We start from the raw sequence: 18,422 nt of genomic DNA on the forward strand, positions 1-18,422 counted from the left end.
GTTTATGACAGCTGAGCAATACAATTGCATCTAACTAAAATCTAAGAAATGATGACAAAATAGCATAACAAACATATTGTCAGAAAGGTGAAATATATATTTATTTGCATATTTTTGTCTTGAAAGATATTTTTTTTCTTTTTTTTCCCGACCGACCGACCCGACTTTTTCATGGGGAAAATCCGTAAACCAACAAATTAAAAAACAGGGCCATTACAGAAAAAAACAGGGCCATTACAGAAAAACAGGGCCATTACAAAAAAACAGGGCCTTTACAGAAAAAAACAGCTATTTCAGAAAAACAGGGCCATTACAGAAAATATGTTATTTTTAATAACCAGTCATTTTTGGCAATAATGTACTTAGTTGGTTAATAAATTAATTTAAAAAACAATAGTACTGCATGGCTTTTAAGCATTATGAAAGTCATATTTCTAGAATTTAAGAAGACTTTTAAAAACAGTGTAAATGTTTTGCTATCTCTAGCTATAACAATATAATCTTATATATACTAACATCTACAATTCTCAATCCCAAGGTTTTAATAAGAATTATTAACCAACTAAGTACATTATTGCCAAAAATGACTGGTTATTAAAAAAAATTTGTAAGGGTTCCGCGGAACCCAGTGTCTCGCCTACTTTTGCTGTTAATCAAACACTCATCAAAAATGATGAAAAAAATCAATAAAATTATTCCTCTCGATACTATCTTTTGATTGTGAGAAGCTTCTGTCCAAGTTTGGTAAAAATCCAGGCTAGTTTAAGAATCTTAAAAATGTTTTAAATACTTTAACTGCAGACTGTATGTAATGTTAACTGGAAGAAAAACTAAGTCCATTTATAAGTAAAATACGGGAAAAATGGAATTTTATTTTTACAAAATTTACTTCTGGATACTATCTCCTGATCATAAACAAGCTTCTGGCCAAGTTTCTTACAATTCCAGGATAGTTTAAGAAAGTTATTAAAATTTTAAAAACTTTAACCACAGAGTGAATGTAATGTTTCCTGGCAGAAAAAACTAAGTCCATTTATAAGTAAAATACGGGAAAAATGGAATTTTATTTTTACAAAATTTACTTCTGGATACTATCTCCTGATCATAAACAAGCTTCTGGCCAAGTTTTGTACATTTCCAGGATAGTTTAAGAAAGTTATTAAAATTTTAAAAACTTTAACCACAGAGTGAATGTAATGTTTCCTGGCAGAAAAAACTAAGTCCATTTATAAGTAAAATACGGAAAAAATGGAATTTTATTTTTACAAAATTTACTTCTGGATACTATCTTATGAACATAAACAAGCTTCTGTCCAAGTTTCGTACAATTCAAGGATAGTTTAAGAAAGTTATTAAAATTTCAAAAACTTTAACCACAGAGTGAATATTTGTGGACGCCGCCGACGACGACGACGCCGACGGAATGTAGGATCGCTATGTCTCGCTTTTTCGACTAAAGTCGAAGGCTCGACAATAACATATTTTCTGTAATGGCCCTGTTTTTCTGTAATAGCTGTTTTTTTCTGTAAAGGCCCTGTTTTTTTGTAATGGCCCTGTTTTTCTGTAATGGCCCTGTTTTTTTCTGTAATGGCCCTGTTTTTTCTGTAATGGCCCTTTATTAATGCCCGGTTTGTCTGTATAAAGCACAGTAAGGGTTTTTAATAAAGTTAATAAAATTAAGTTGTAAAGAGTATAATACTTTTTTGTATTTTATTTAATTTAGTAACCAGCAACCAACATTAAAGAACCATATATAGGGATCACTGTTCCTCCTGTTTTTCAACACATAACTTCTGTCAACTTAATATCTTGAATATTTGGTATATTAACACATACACTGTTATTCAGTTGGTTAATAAATGTATTAAGAAATGGGTGTTTTTATAATGGCTCTGTTATATGTCCTTGGTCAGTAATAATGGCCTCGGATGTCTGTAATGGCCCTCGGCGTTGCCTCGGGCCATTACAGACTTCCTCGACCATTATAACAGACCTTGGACATATAACAGGGCCATTATAAAAACACCCATTCATTAATACTATATTATGATGTTGCGAATATATACATGTAGAGCATATTTCTTTCTTATTTGCCTACATGTATACAGTTACCAATGATAAGTAGATGGATTCATGAATACAAATCTATACTGATAAGATAAATAAATATAATGATTTATTTGCAAGCAGTGAACAATCATTTATCAAAAACAAAACAAAACAAGAAACAGATTATTCTTAATATTTTATTTCATTCAAATAGAAAGGCAATAAGGCTACTATAAACATATTACAGTTTGATGGAAATTTGAAGAAAAAATTCGTAAGGGTTCCACGGAACCCGGTGTCTCGCCTACTTTTTCTGTTAATCGCAGACTCAACAAAAATGAGGAAAAACATCAATAAAAATTTCCCTCACAATACTATCTTTTGATTGAAAGAAGCTTCCAAGTTTGGTAAAAAAATCCAGGATAGTTTATGAATCTAATAAATGTTTTATAAACTTTAACTGCAGACTGTATGTAATGTTAACTGGAAGAAAAACTAAGTCCATTTATAAGTAAAATACGGAAAAAGTGAATTTTTTTTTTACAAAATTTACTTCTGAATAATATCTTATGATCAGAAATAAGCTTTTGTCTAAGTTTGGTAGAAATCCAGGATAGTTTAAGAACATTATAAAATTTTAAAAACTTAAACCACAAAGTCCATTTATAAGTAAAATACGGAAAAGTGGAAATTTATTTTTACAAAATTTTCTTCTTGATACTATCTTATGATCATAAACAAGCTTCTGTCCAAGTTTGGTACAAATCAAGGATAGTTTATGAAAGTTATTAAAATTTTAAAAACTTTAACCACAGAGTGAATGTAATGTTTCCTCGCAGAAAAAACTAAGTCCATTTATAAGTAAAATACAGAAAAGTGGAAATTTATTTTCACAACATTTTCTTCTTGATACTATCTTATGATCATAAACAAGCTTCTGTCCTAGTTTGGTACATATCAAGGATAGTTTATGAAAGTTATTAAAATTTTAAAAACTTTAACCACAGAGTGAATGTAATGTTTCCTCGCAGAAAAACTAAGTCCATTTATAAGTAAAATACGGAAAAAATGGAATTTTATTTTTACAAAATTTACTTCTGGATACTTTCTTATGATCATAAACAAGCTTCTGTCCAAGTTTGGTAGAAATTCAGTATAGTTTAAGAAAGTTATTAAACTTTCAAAAACTTTAACCACAGAGTGAATATTTGTTGACGCCGCCGACGATGCCGACGACGACGGAATGTAGGATCGCTTAGTCTCGCTTTTTCGACTAAAGTCGAAGGCTCGACAAAAACACAATTTCTACATCATACGGTTACATTTACGACAAAATTTATGTCGATAAAAACCTCCTGATCTGAGTCCTAATCTCCTGACCAAAATTTCCAAATCTCCTGATCTGAGTTTCACAGTCCATCACATGTATGGAAGTTTCAGAAATCATAATGAGGTCATCTCAGGGCTCACACTACTTCAGAATTATAGGGAGAAGTGACTTCTCTTTTTGAAACTGATAGGGAGAAGTGGTGAGATTTGAAAGAAAAGTGCTCATTCGCGCGGTGCGATACAATGTTTGGATTTTACAATAGTATAAAGGGCCATATGTAAATAATGTTCTTTTTATATTGTTCAATTCATATCTGAGTAAAAAAATTACAATTAAAGTAACATTTGAAATTAAAAGTTGTTTAAGTTTTACTAAGGTTCTTGTGAGAAACTAGCTACCAACTAAATATCTAGCACTAAAAAAAAAATTATTTTAAAAAATGTAAAGAAATTATAATATATCAATTACAATTTAATTAAAAATTATCTTGTGTATGACATTCAGTGTTTCTCATAAAAAAAAATATAAAAGTTATTAAGCTGGGCCAGAATAAAGTGATATTCGTATAATAGTCTCAGAGTTAAGCAACTTTAATCATATTTTTAAGTGTGCACCACAGCATTAAGTGTGTTTTTATATCATCTTTTTAAAAGTTATATGTCACAGGAAATATACTTACATTTAATGTGATAAAAGGACAAAAACTAGCGTGTAATTCCTTTCTGTTACGTTCTGTCATGTTACCTGATAAAAAGTAACAGCATAACCATCATCAGTAACAGGAAGGATGTTCAAGACAATTTCACTGAAGAATCGAAAAGTTAAGCTACTATATGCCAACCATTTTATTTAATATAAGTTATTACCACCATATTAAATAAATTTCTAAATAATATACAGTATATTAAATAAAAAAATAGGTTTTTTGCTTTTGATAACAGCAGAGAACATTGTGCAATTCTAGTTTAGTAGATAGTAACAGAAAGGAATTTATTTTAGAATTTTTCCTTACCTAGGCAGATTTTTCATCTTGCAAATACAGTTTCAAAGGATAAATGACATTGTTTTCTGTTATCTTCCAATTGTGACCAATTTAAAATGGTGTATTTTTCTTAAACTTTAAAATAAAGCAGAAAAATCCTTTCTGTTACCAACTCTGTCCTGTTACTGCTGTGCTGTTACTCAAGATTCTTTCATGTTACCGACATATCTGACTATATTTAAGTATATTTCTAAACCTTTTGTATTGCAAATGCTAAAATAAATAATTGGCATTTGATAAACTATTGCAGGATATACTAGTAAACCACAAATATTGTCTTAAACTTATTCCTTATTCCCATTAGAAACTTTTTAAAATTGATTCACTTTGGTAACAGGAAAGAACTGGATTTGTTTTGTACCATTTTTAAAATAGCCATTGTTTCCTTATTAAACAATTGTTTGAATTACAGACAACAGTTCCTAGATCCCCAATGTGAGTTCTTCGATTTGTGCTATTAAAATACTGGGTCTAAACAAAAAATTTTTGTTTTTTCTTATTTCCAAAAATTAGACTTTTTCAGATATTGTCTCATATCTAGTTGATGCCAGGCATTAAAACTGTTCAAAATGCACAGGTAAGACTGTATTACGTTTAAAGGCCTTAAAATTAAGGTACCGTATTAAATACAAACATGTACAGCCATTTTTGTTCATTTGTAATGATGAACCTTAAGGTTAAGTGTTGTTGTGAACTGTTAGTCTAGAGTTGTCACTAAATTTTGAAGTTGCAGGCTAAATTTGAAGAGTTGCAGGGAAAGTTACGTCCATGGCGACAAGCTTGCTTTGTCGCGCCTAAGGCCAGGGGTCTGTGGAAGTTGCTGGGAGGAAATCCCCTGCGCTAAAGACAACCCTGTAGTCTCTTCTTAAATATAGCCCCTCTGAAAATAAGTTTCATTAGCTTTGGTGGGTCATCCTGAGGTATAAATTATTTAAATAATTAAAGCTGCAGTTAAAATCTAGTTCAAATATTACAATCTGGTCAAATATCAAAATATGACAATTTCAATAACTTTTTTTTCTTCAAATAAATCGTCTGTAACTGTGATATCATATTCATGTTTAGTGTCTGTAACTGTGATATCATATTCATTTTTAGTGTCATTTGAATATATTGTGTTTGTCAAATTCACGCCTTTTATCTTGAATAAACTGACAAAAATATTATTATATAAAATGGAAATTGTGACGTCACAATGCACTATATTAGTAAATAGCACGAAACCCCATAATACGAAGATAGTATCAATTTTCGGATAAGGTTATGAAAGCTTACAATTTTCTTCTCCTTTTTTACTGTTTCTGTTTTCATTGTGCTAGTTTCTTCTTCTGTTAATTTCATAATAGACGGTCAGTGGTAAAGATGTCAACTTTACATACACGTGCTTCCGTCGAAAAGGACAGAGTATAAAACAAGTCCGTTTGATTTCGACCCCGGACAACAATCTTGCAATAATAACAAACCATTTTTGATGAGATTGGAAAATAAAAAAACATAAACAACCAATAATTCATTTTATGATTTTTAACTGGTTTTTTTTCTTCATTTAAACGTATGTGTGTACCGTTTCTTCCAACGCCAAGAATTATTTGGCTAAACGATAGAGAAAAACACTATACAAATCCTTGAGAAAACAGTTTTTAACTGGAAAGTTTTTTTTATGGATGGAACATTTAAATGTTGCCCTTAATTCCATAAGCAGCTTAATACCTGCACTCATAGATTGGAAATCATTCTGTTGCATGGATATTCGTGGAAATGTAGCACCATATGGCTTAATTATATCTAGCCGGTAAGAAAATGCACAAACAGAGCCATACATACGCGGCATCGTCGGTTTTCTAGTTGAAATATAATACTGAAGTTACAAAAAAAACTATTTATATGTTTCATACTTCAAATCCTCTCCGGCACCATAAGTCTTTTCACCTCAGTATTTTTCCTATGCAAATATGCATCAACTGAGATAAATCAGCCTGATTACTTCTAATGGTGGTTTAGTCTTGTTTCTAGATATAAAAGAGGGGGGCAAGGGGTTTAACTGTTATGCTGTTATGGGGCAATTTAATTCTTTGTTATCTGTTATTTTGAAAATATATTTGCAGTTAGCTGTTTTTGTCTGATTCTTTGTTAGCTGTTATTGGGCTTTTAGTTTTTTTGTTATCTGTTATTGTGATAATGTATTTGCTGTTTTACCACTGTTAATGAAAATTGGAATGTTAGCATTTTTTTTGACAGTCAATATTCGGTATAAATTGAAGATCATTGGCCATTGGGGTCTACCACTACTTATATGTTTGTCCCGTATTCAGAGAAGGATTCCATTAACATATACCCATCACAGAAGTGAGGTCCAGGACAATTCAAGTATATCTTATGATTATCCGTTGTAATAAATTCCATTTTTTTATGAATGTGTATTTAGAATTATCTTAATTTTTTGTATGAGAATAATGTTCCTTGTTTTCCGTACGAACATATTAAATTAAAACAATTCTTAATATGACAAAAAGGAAAACATATGGCCAGGAATATCTGACAAGGATCTCAATTAAGGACTAGGTCCTAACAACCACTTAACCTTTTATATAATATGGTACATAGACTCAACTTTGTGATTCTTTCCAAAGCAGAACCAAATGCATTGTACAATGAAAGTTCCAACCATGAACTTGGGTCCGAAGCTGCACATAACTCATTACAAACAAATATTTATTTCGTTTCAAGCCATTGTTTCCCTACTAAACTATGTATTCTACTTACTAGTACACTTGGTACAATCAAAAACCTCAGCTGATAAAAAATTGTTCAAATAAGGCCTTTGAAAATAGTGGAATAAATTGCTTTTAGAGTGTCAAAATTCGTTCGAAGTACTTGATAAATTGCATGCTTATAATTGGTGCTTTTGATTTTTCTACCCTATATACCACTTTGCCTCATAGTTTTATTAAGAAAAATTCACACACCTCATTAAATGGTCATTTAGAAAAAGTCAGAATATTCAAACTCTTTTAGGTCACTTTTTTTATTAGCAACAAAGGGAGCTTCAGTCAATATATATAAACAATACACCAACGTTTCATGAGAACTGCTGAAAACATTTTTGTGTTAATGTCTGAAAACTGGAAAATCACCCCTTTTTAAATAATTAATAAAACCCGTTAACTCGGAAACGTAAAATCTAAAATTTATAAAAATTGAAAGTTACCTCATGTTAATAGATATAAACAATTCACCAAAATTCCTTGCTTTGTGAAAGCATTTTTGAGATATTATCAGAAAACTGAAAAAAAACACCAATTTTATTGAATAAAAACCCATTACCCAGAAACTTAAAATCTAAAATTTATAAAGAAAAAAAAAACCAAAAAGGGAGCTTACGTCAATAGATATAAACAATTTCCCAAAGTTTAATGCAAATGGTTAAAGAGTTTTTGAGTTAATGTCCGACATGTTGACAACAGACGGACAACAGTATACCATAATACGTTCCGTAAACGAGCGCATAAAAAATATTATAATATATTGAGTAGTAATTTAAACACATTCTAGATACATAAATTAATACTAAAAACATAGTCATAAAAAATGGAATGCATTACAAAGGATTATATCCTTAATAAGAAATACTGATTTGTCAAAGACCGAATTATTTAATATTTCATTTACTGTTATCTGTTTTTGCCCATTTTAATTCCTTGTTATCTGTTATGAGCCAAATCAATTTGCTGTTTTGCTGTTATTGGGACCCCCCTTGCCCCCCTCATAAAATGCTGCCGCTAATTGAGTATTCAATCGAACAGTGTTTTTGGGGTTTAAGAAATGTTTTCTGATTTCAAAGTAAGCCATTTGCCCCTTTGATTACTTAATTTGGCTTTTAATATGAGACCAGTGTGAACATTACCTTAAAATCATGACATTAAAATATTGCGAAAACATGCGTGTCCTCACCAAAACCATATAGATTTGTAATGTCAAGACCTTTACAGTGCAATTGTATTATTTTTCCAGAGGGGTCAAACTAAACCCGCTCTTCATGGTGTACAAGTTGAAAACCCGTTCTAATATATGCAACCCTAAACCCATCGTAATATATAGTATATACAGCTTGTGAACTGTTGTAGGATGATTTTTTTGTAAAAAAATATGATGTATGAAGAATTTCATAAAAGGTATCAAAAGCTCTCTCCCTTTTTCCAAAGTCCGATATTTGTTTCCTTTCTGTTAAATTCAATTCTTTTCGTGTTTCTGGCCTGAGACCACAATTATTCTTCTCCTTTGCTACAATGCATCTTTTAGTAATTTAAAGTCAAATTAAGTTAAAAATGTGCACCGCTTCAAACATGAAATAAATGTAACTGCAAGCTGAGACTACTATAACACAGTGTCATCAATTTCAAATATTAAAACAATATATGTTCCAGAGTGTGAGCCGTCACTGTTTCCTATCAGTTTGGCGAGCCCCATTCCATGGATAACAGATTCTTGACTTTTTTCTGTGTCTCGATTCTGTCTAATTGCCTTGTCGTGCAGTTTTAACAAACATTTAGCATGGTATCTGCTCCTGAAATATTAATCTCCAGTACTGAGTCTGGCTAAAAGAACAGTGGTTAGTAGTTCAAGTGACAGTCACATACTCTATTGTCGAGGCTTCATGATGACAGTCAGATACCTCATCACAATGAAAGGAAAAATCCTTGCAATCATATTGTTCTTGTTAATTCATCACAACCGTGATCAACCGTGGCTGGTTATTTTTCTGGTATTTTCAATCCGTGACTCATCTTAGACTTTTTTCGTTTTCCTGACAAAATATATTTCGATTTTAAGATTTGCTTTGACATGATAAGTACCTTTTGCCTTGTGATTCTCCCATTACATGGCCTTCATCAACTTGGAACAGTTGTATGCTTACAAAAATGTATGATTACCAGCTCAAATGTCTATGTCTGCTCTTTTTGTATTTGATTGGCATAGTAAATCCTCATGTGTCCTCTCTTGGCGTTACGGATTTCTTTCCAGTCTGTTTATTATTTTTTCAGCTCCAGTGACTTTCATACCTACGTATTATTCCTTTTCAACATACCGTGGTCATAACTTATATTGTATATACGCATTTTTTGGTGGTAAAAAGTAACTATTAAAGCCCTACATGCTTAACTGCAATTAAAAGAATTTACGCGTATTTTTTAAATACATTTATTTGTTAACATATGCATGCTTTATTTGAGCACTTGGTGAATATATCCTATATGAATAGCAACAGTCATAAATAAATGATTAGCAAAACTAGTTGTAAATGCATATAACACTTATTATCCTGATTCAGAGTAATTTCTCGCAATTTGATTGGCTGATATTGTCCTAATAAATTTCAGTACAATTTTTTATCACGAATTATCTCCCTTATTTATTACGTCAATTGGAATTATCTCCCTTATACCATTGACCTAATAAAAAAAATAAAAAAATTTTCAGTTGCTTTATAGTCCTAATATTTTAAAGTTTTTACAGTTTTAGATTAAATATCTATAATATATTTGGTTGATAATGTCATAAAAATGAATTTGAATATAATAATATGTAAAATAACAAAATCAGGATAAATTCGTTACACAGTGTTCAATTGTCCAAATACGGAATTTATCGGGTCAATAAAATTCATATCGGGTTTGGCTTCGCCTCACCCGATATGAACTTTATTGACCCGATAAAATCTCGTATTAGGACAATTGCACACTGTAACTAATAGTATTAATTCAAAAAACGATTTAGGATAGCGAATAATGATATACTGGAAATTTACGTTTCCAAAATGGCCATCATTCAAGATGGCCACCTAATACTTCAATAGTCCTCAGTTGATATTCTTTGTCATAAGATATACGAAAGTTTATCAAAATTGGTAAAGTGATATATTTTTCATATTTTTTTCTAATAATTTTTATTAATTATTTGGACATTATTTCAAAATGGCCGCCCAGAGCCGCCATTTTGATTGTCTCAATTGGGTCCATAGGTATAAATGTTAGTTATGACCTCAACTAACACTCTGCAAAATTTTATGCTTTTACCACAATCTGAGCAATTATTTCACAAATCGACTGGACTATAAGGGGTATAATACATGTGGTTCTTGCATTCGGCTTATTTATTTTTCATTTTTGTTATCTATCATACGATTGGTTGTACTTGTGCATGTTTCAATCCGAAAGTCTTATCTGTGACTAAAAGTTAGTCTGGTGACGGAATCAATATCCGGACTCCTTTGGTGTCAGATACCAATTAAAAATCCCTATCTGTTCAACCAAATTTTGCAATTTTCACAGCTTTCTAAATATTTTACCTTAAGTTTAACTTCATAGTCAAAAACTGAATTGGAGGGAGTAATTGGTGGTCTGACACCTTTTGTCGTTTTCTCAAAAAATAACTCAATCTGAATAATCATAAGAATGGATGACAAATGCGACTATGCATGTTACCTATAGAACACAGAGGATAATTAATTTATCGTGGAAGGAAGAAAAGCGACACACAAAGTGGGGTCCCTTGTTTAATAGTATAGATATCCAATAGCTTGCTAAGTGCTCAAACCCACCCCTAAGACTTTTGTATTCTTAAGTGGGTCTGTTATCCGTTAAATTAATGGGGTGTGTGTGGTATCATTTGTGAAAATCGGCTATTCTCCTGTCAAACGACCATTTATCGTAATTATTTGATTGATTTCTTTTTCCACTAAAAACTCCCATAACATTGACTTTTCAGAAATTTTGTTATAAAAACATGAGGTGTGTGTGTTAATATCTGGTGAAATTTTGGAACCGTGTCGAAGTGTTAGCATTAACTGCACGCTTTCCAGCAAGGATAATTGTGTATTTCAAAACTAGATAGTATCCGACATTCGGTGCACTACCTTATTTATTAAATTTTATTGATATAAACAAGTAAATTCAACTACTTGCCTTTCAAGCGGTCTGCTCGACTGTTACTTCCGGTGTGTGTATATCCATCACGTGATTTTGATTGTACCCCTTGTTATATAAATAACATATAGCTGAGAGGGTGAGAGCAGATTGTTACCCCGAGAAAACATTTATGCACAAGCTTAATTTTCTAGTCTGCTTTAATCATCAACGATTTTATCAAACTTTACACCAAATACAGTAAAGACTATTGTTATATTGGAAAAACAGACTGAATAACAAAATTTTACATTATTCATTAACCCATAAAAATGTTAACACCAAGATAGTCTCGCCTTTTTGTAATAATGTAAATGTTGTTAATTAAAATAGCAATACTTTAAGATATACAAATATTTAAAGCCAATGAACCTTGACTGAACAATCTCCATGGAATTGAGATGCTAATGCTAATACAACTGCATACCAAATACCATTGACTTGTTCTCTTTAAATGTAAACAAGCATTAACTTGTAAACTATGTAAAGGTTTCAGTAAATGAACATGAAGAGGGTGTGGGGCTATATAATCTCCATGGAAACGTGACATGCAAGTGCCAATAAATTTTCAAACCAAATATCATGGACTCCTGTTGGCAGTTCATCTTAAACTGACCTAATCACAAAAATACATATAAACAAAGCAAAAGTTTCAGTCATTAGACCTTGATTGAGGGGACAGGACCAAACATTCTCCATGGAAATGAGATGTGCCAATGCTTATACAACTGCATACACATTGACATTGGCTTTCCATAAATGGTTCTCCTTGAACTCACCTAATCACAAACTTAATACATGTCAACTACGCAATAGTTTCAGTCAATAGACCACAAGTCTAATTCACTGAGGGGAGAGGGCCAAATAATCCCAATGGAAATAAGATATGCAAATACTTGCACAACTGCATACCAAATATCATTTACATACCACTAGTTGTTCACCATAAACTAGACTTATCTACAAGTTATTTCATTGATGAATGACCCTGCCACCGCTACCAGAAACCACATACGGTCTTGCTTTTTGACTCCGTCAAGGCTAGACAAAAATTAGTTCCAAGGTTTGATAAACTCTTCAATACCAGATTATGCTGTAGGGTTTGGCTCATTGTTGAAGGCCATGACCCATAGTTGTCAACAGATATTTAACATTGATAAATGCACCATGGAAATGAGGTGAAGATTAGATGAAACCTGTCAGTTGAACATGTACATCTTACATTGATTCCATTTTCCAATCATAGCTACCCCATTACTCATGATAAGCAAGTATTTTACAGCCCAAGTCCTAAGAAAACTGCTGTTAAAGTTTGTGGGTATCTAATATTTTTTTAGTTTTTTTTTAATCTGTGTGTATCTAATATTTTTTAGTTGTTTTTTTTAATCTGTTTGTGTGTATCTAATATTTTTTTAGTTTTTTATTAATCTAAGTTTGGTTAATTTAGCAAGTTGTTTCAGGGGTGAATTTTTGATAAAGTTTAAACAAAACATGTCAAAAGAAAGTACAATTCATGTGTAGGTCAATTGGTCCTTTGGGACAGGTAAGATAAAAAAAAAAAAGAAGACTTTCACTGCTTACAATGTACAGATAACAAACAGGTTCAGGCCTAAAAAATGAAGAAATAAATTTACAAAATTTTGTTTCTTGTATTTTGGAAGTTTTTCAACTTTCAATATAAAACACAATGATCAACATCTGGATGCTATGTAACGATGATGGTCCAGTTCACTGATGAATTTACTAATTCAATATATCACACGAATTCATTTATTAAAATCTAAGGTCCACCTGGTTTATTTATTTTGTGAAATACGCCATGTGATGTACAACTCTTGGAACTTGTCAAATCCAGCCAATACACCAGCACCAGCCATTCCTCTGAGTACGTTGGCTCCTGCTCCCTTCATCAAGGACATGAACCCCTCGTTCTTGATAATGGTCATTGTGCAGTCAATTGATCCCTTGTATTTGACAGCCTCACCTGATGTCATCATCATTCTTCTTCTGATTGTGTCAATTGGGTATGACAAAAGTCCAGCACTAATTGTGACAACGTAGCCCAATGCAAATGACAGGAGCAGGTTGGCCTTGTCTCCCAAGAGAATTGGTTTAAGGGTGTCGAACAGACCGAAGTAGAATCCTCTGTAGACGACGATTCCTACACAAGAAATGACGAATCCTCTGTACAAACCTTGTACACCATCTGATGCAATGGTTTTACGGTACACATCAACCATACCATTAAACTGGCGTTCACCACCGGTCTTTCCAGACTTGGCATCATTGGCTAACCTGGTTCTACAATAATCGAGTGAATAGACAAAGACAAGTGACATGGCACCAGCAGCTCCACCAGATGCAATATTTTTTGAGAATTTGATTGCATTGGAATCATTCTTACTTGACTTGAATAGTGCCTTAATCTTGTCCTTGAATGCAAAGTTTAAAGCCTGAGTTGGAAAGTATCTGATGCAATTAGCCATGTTTCCTCTCCAAAATGGCAAAACACCTTCTGTTTTGTATGTACGCATAGTACAATCTATAACACCTTTGTATGGCTGTTCAAGTCTTCCAGTTCTAAGCATCTCATCTTGATTCTGTACAAGAAGCTTGATACGTTCTATTGGGGCAGCAGCTGTTTTGGATATAACGGCTGCAGCACCACTAAGGGCAAAGTTCTCAGCAAAACTTAGTTGTTTAGACATCTGAAAATATACAAGAATAACACTTTAAAAACTGCTGTAATTTATGAAAAGGATTTGACATAATTTTCTATAAAGTCCTTTCTCCTCCAGTCACTGTCTTCTGCACCATCATCAACTTTGCAGTATTCATAAAATTGTAATGATCTAAATTCCTTAATTTACTAGTCTACATGTATTCGATTATTAAAAAATCAAACTTAAAACATCAGTAGGAGAATAAATACATGGCCCTTTTAAATCATAATTAAAATTCTGACAAAGAAAAGTGGTACAAAATGTACATTCTGTAGAAAATTATATAGAAATATACAATGTTGCGTTTTACAATGTACATAAAATGTATATAATATTTAGTGTTGGAAATTGGATAAATTAATAATTAGATGTTATTTTTTTTATCAGGGTTCTCGCTAAGGATTTCTGAAGGAGATTCCAGAGACTCATTTTTGGACATGGTGAGTCCCAACAGTAAAAAGATTTATTTTATGCAAATAATTTATCATTTTTAGGCTCCATGATCTAATAGAGCAATGAAATGACATTAAATTCATATTTATTTCATTCTATTGCTATAAAATGATGATATGTGTGTTCAGTTTATACAAAATATTTCAATTTTAATGCATCTGTGGACTCGACAGTTTTGAAAATGGCAAGTCTAGACAGATTTTCATGAGTCTAGGACTCGTAGACTTGCCTTAGTGAGAACCCTGTTTATTTTTTTTTATTTCATTCTATTGCTATAAAATGATGATATGTGTGTTCAGTTTATACAAAATATTTCAATTTTAATGCATCTGTGGACTCAACAGTTTTGAAAATGGCAAGTCTAGACAGATTTTCACGAGTCTAGGACTCATAGACTTGCCTTAGTGAGAACCCTGTTTTTTTTATGATAATAAGAGTTGCTTCTTGATGGCTCAAATTCATGTACATGTATAATGAATTTAGCAGTTAGTAATCACCAAAAATCTGATGGATAACTGGATACCATAAGAAGAAATTAACAACATAAAAAGCATTGTTGGTTTGCTTTTTGTGTGTTTTAATATACTGATTTTGATACCTCATATCCTTTTAGATTTTTCTATTATTATACATTTGTATATACATGTATATTATCAGACCAAATCAAAATTTGAACTTGGTCCACTAACTTGTCATGATCAAACTATATACCAATTATCAAATCAATATGTTCAAGCACAACGAAAAAAGGGGAAAACTGATTATTTTATTTAATTTTCTTAGCCCAAAGGCCATAACTCAGCACAAAATTGTCAGACCGGAAAACAAAAAGAAGTTGATCTGTAAATTGTCATGATAAAATCTGATGGACAGAGTGCAAACCTAAAGCACCCCCTCCCCAACACTTCATTTTTAGGGTACTTGTAATATTAAATAAGGAATCATACCCGTAGCAAGGGGGCCATACAAAGCCCCTTTGAAAACAAATAAGCACTGTACATTTCATACGTTCTGTTTGAATTGTGACACTTAAAAGATTAGTTTGTGACTTTTCCAAATGGAAATTTCTGGCTACAGGCCTGGGAATGATTGTTATTTTTTCCTATATAAAAGAATACTATTCACTTTAACAGTGTGTCCATATATACATGCAAGGCCAATTATAAACGTGTCTGTTTTCAGTTTAAAGGTCAGTCTTGAAAAAACAGTGACCATTCATTTACCCTTGGTTTGACCATGAACAAATATTCACATAACAAAACAAACGAATCCCAGATTTTATATCAGTCCAGAAATGGTAGAACATATAAATGATTTATACAAATGTGTGTTGAATTCCAAGATTTTTACTTTTAAGAGTTCACGAACCTTTTGATTATATCTGTCTTACTTTAAACAACATTTTCAAATTACAGTACAGAAAAAGTACCATAATAACTATTGAATGATGCTTCTTTAAAATATGTGGCATTTGAAAGGATGTGGTATTGCTCGTTCGAGTAAATGATGCGAAAACATATTTTTTGACAAGGTCAGACTTGTAGCATTTTTTTTACAACATCTATCAGCTTGCAATAAGTTAAGAACAACATAGCAGTTTGTTTTGTGTTCCTTTCTGGCTAAATGAGAGCACACAATGTGAATTTCCGCCATAGATTCCATAAATCCTAAGAAAATTTCAAATGATATTTTTCAACACATTCAATGTCAACTTTTTGAGTACCGGTAAATATTCACCTTGAGCGAAATATTGTTAGTTATGAATTAAAAAAAGTACTGATTAGAGAAAATGATGTCACGAAGGTATTCTTCAATTGCCTTCTACTATAAGCACTTACGATGGTGGTCTTTTGTGAAGAGAAGGTGGATTTCTCTTGAAGCTGAAGTTGCCGGTATTATACACCACGGCTGGACGTGAAAAGGAGGTCGTATTGTGTGAACGTCATAAATGTCCCGGATTTTGCAGTTGCGCACATCAGAGTAAATATTTGGGGTTGCTTAGGGTGAACAATTTTCCTCGTCACAAAAAAGTATAGTTCACGAAATTGAAACAAAATCGTTATACTCGTTTAATAATGAAAACACAAAATTAAAAAAAGAAGATTAATATTATCAAGGATTTGTATAGTAAGACACTATACAAATCCTTGATATTATCACCAGCACCCTTTATACAAAAAAGATCTTTAATAGAAGGTCAAATACCTTAGCAAAACTTGAAAAGAATATATATAGGTACAAAAAAAGCTCAATTAAAACCTATTTTTATGAAAGAACTTGCTGGAGGTCAAAAAGCAATTACATTATATTCCACTATTAAACCATCTTTATCAAATAAAATTATCAAATAATAAAGTAAATTATATCAGAGACATATTGTATTATATGTCTCTGATTATATGAAGTCAAAATTCTCAGTGATCCTAATTAGTATCAGAAATGTTACGATAAAATTTTCACAACTGTCGCTTAAATATAAGCAATGCTACTGGATATGACAATATTTCACAAAAAAAAAAAAAAAAAAAAAAATGGCACAGCCAGTATATACATACAGAGACATATAATATGTTTTATATGTCTCTGATATACATATATAGTCCTATTTATTTTTTAGGTAAAAAATCAATTGGAAGTTCAATTTTTCTAGATAATCTCAAAGCTGCTCAGGTCACATATCCCCACTTTTTAAAAACAATAACTCTCCCGATAAAGACAAGAGTGCACACGGCGCGCTAAAATGTCTCGCCTCTTTACTAATGATTGAAATTATGTTGATAGTCCTAAATATAAAGCTTTATTACAACTGTCACATAAACCTAGCATTGACCAATGAACCATGAAAATGAGGTCAAGGTCAGATGAACCATGCCAGACAGACATTTTCCCCGTTTTTCCAGTAAACAAAAATAGTTTAGTATTGTTTATAGTTTAAGAAAAACAGACCAAAACACTGAGCAATAAACCGCGAAAATGAGGTCAAGGTCAAATAACACCTGTGCGACTGACATACAGATCATAAATTATTTCCATACACCAAATATAGTTGACCTATTGCAAATAAATTAGAAAAAAAGACCCAAAATTCAAAAACTAAGCTTTGGTCACTGAACCATGAAAATAAGGTCAATGTCAGATGACACCTGCCAGTTAGACATGCTCACCTTACAATCATTTCATACACCAAATATAGTATACCTAATGCATACAGTATAAGAAAACAGACCAAAACACAAAAACTGAACTATAACCACTGAACCATGAAAATGAGGTCAAGGTCAGATGACACCTTACAGTTGGACATGTACACCTTACAGTCATTCCATTCATCTAATATACTAGACCTATTGTTTATAGTATCTGAGGTATAGATTTGACCACCAAAACTTAACATCCTTGTTCTCTGAACCATGAAATGAGTGAAAACTGTCTGACGGGAATGAGGACCTTGCAAGGTACGCACATACCAAATATATTTATCCTATTACTTACTATAACAAAGAATTTAACATTACAAAAAAATCTTAACTTTTTTTTAAGTAGTCACTGAACCGGCCATGAAAATGAGGTCAAGGACATGTAACTGTAGGAAATTTCGTAACATGAGGCATCTATAAACAATGTATGAAGCATCCAGGTCTTCCACCTTCTAAAATATAAAGCTTTTAAGAAGTAAGCTAATGCCGCTGCCGCCGCTGGATAACTATCCCTATGTAGAGCTTTCTGTGACAAACGTCGCAGGCTCGACAAACACTATAGACCTGTAAATGTGTTACCATGTATTTTCAAAATTTATGAAAGAGCTATGATCAATTAATGGAAGACTGAAACGAAAGCCGTCTGGAATCCAAATAACAGCTCAT

General features: G+C 32.0%; 2 protein-coding genes across 2 annotated transcripts in view; both read right to left on the reverse strand.

Moving 5' to 3' along the window:
• LOC143045826 (nucleolar RNA helicase 2-like) overlaps nt 1-5,840 on the reverse strand; it is a 49,191-nt gene extending 43,351 nt beyond the window's left edge. The window contains exon 1 of the mRNA XM_076218610.1: nt 5,697-5,840. Within this exon, the coding sequence (XP_076074725.1) occupies nt 5,697-5,762 (66 nt within the window). The 5' untranslated portion in view covers nt 5,763-5,840. The remainder of the gene's footprint in view (nt 1-5,696) is intronic.
• Nucleotides 5,841-13,012: 7,172 nt separating this feature from the next.
• LOC143045829 (uncharacterized) lies at nt 13,013-16,533 on the reverse strand. Its single transcript, XM_076218614.1, has 2 exons — nt 16,398-16,533; nt 13,013-14,091 (listed from the first exon to the last, which is right to left on the reverse strand). The coding sequence occupies exon 2, from the start codon at nt 14,089-14,091 to the stop codon at nt 13,180-13,182; it is 912 nt and encodes a 303-aa protein (XP_076074729.1). The 5' UTR covers nt 16,398-16,533; the 3' UTR covers nt 13,013-13,179.
• Nucleotides 16,534-18,422: the final 1,889 nt, after the last annotated feature.

This window comes from Mytilus galloprovincialis, chromosome 9 (genome assembly GCF_965363235.1).
Source record: "Mytilus galloprovincialis chromosome 9, xbMytGall1.hap1.1, whole genome shotgun sequence".
NCBI classification, from domain to species: domain Eukaryota; kingdom Metazoa; phylum Mollusca; class Bivalvia; order Mytilida; family Mytilidae; genus Mytilus; species Mytilus galloprovincialis.

Bases quoted from the DNA above. Each gene is read 5' to 3' on its own strand.
- LOC143045829 (XM_076218614.1), bottom strand. From the start codon at position 14,091: ATGTCTAAACAACTAAGTTTTGCTGAGAACTTTGCCCTTAGTGGTGCT.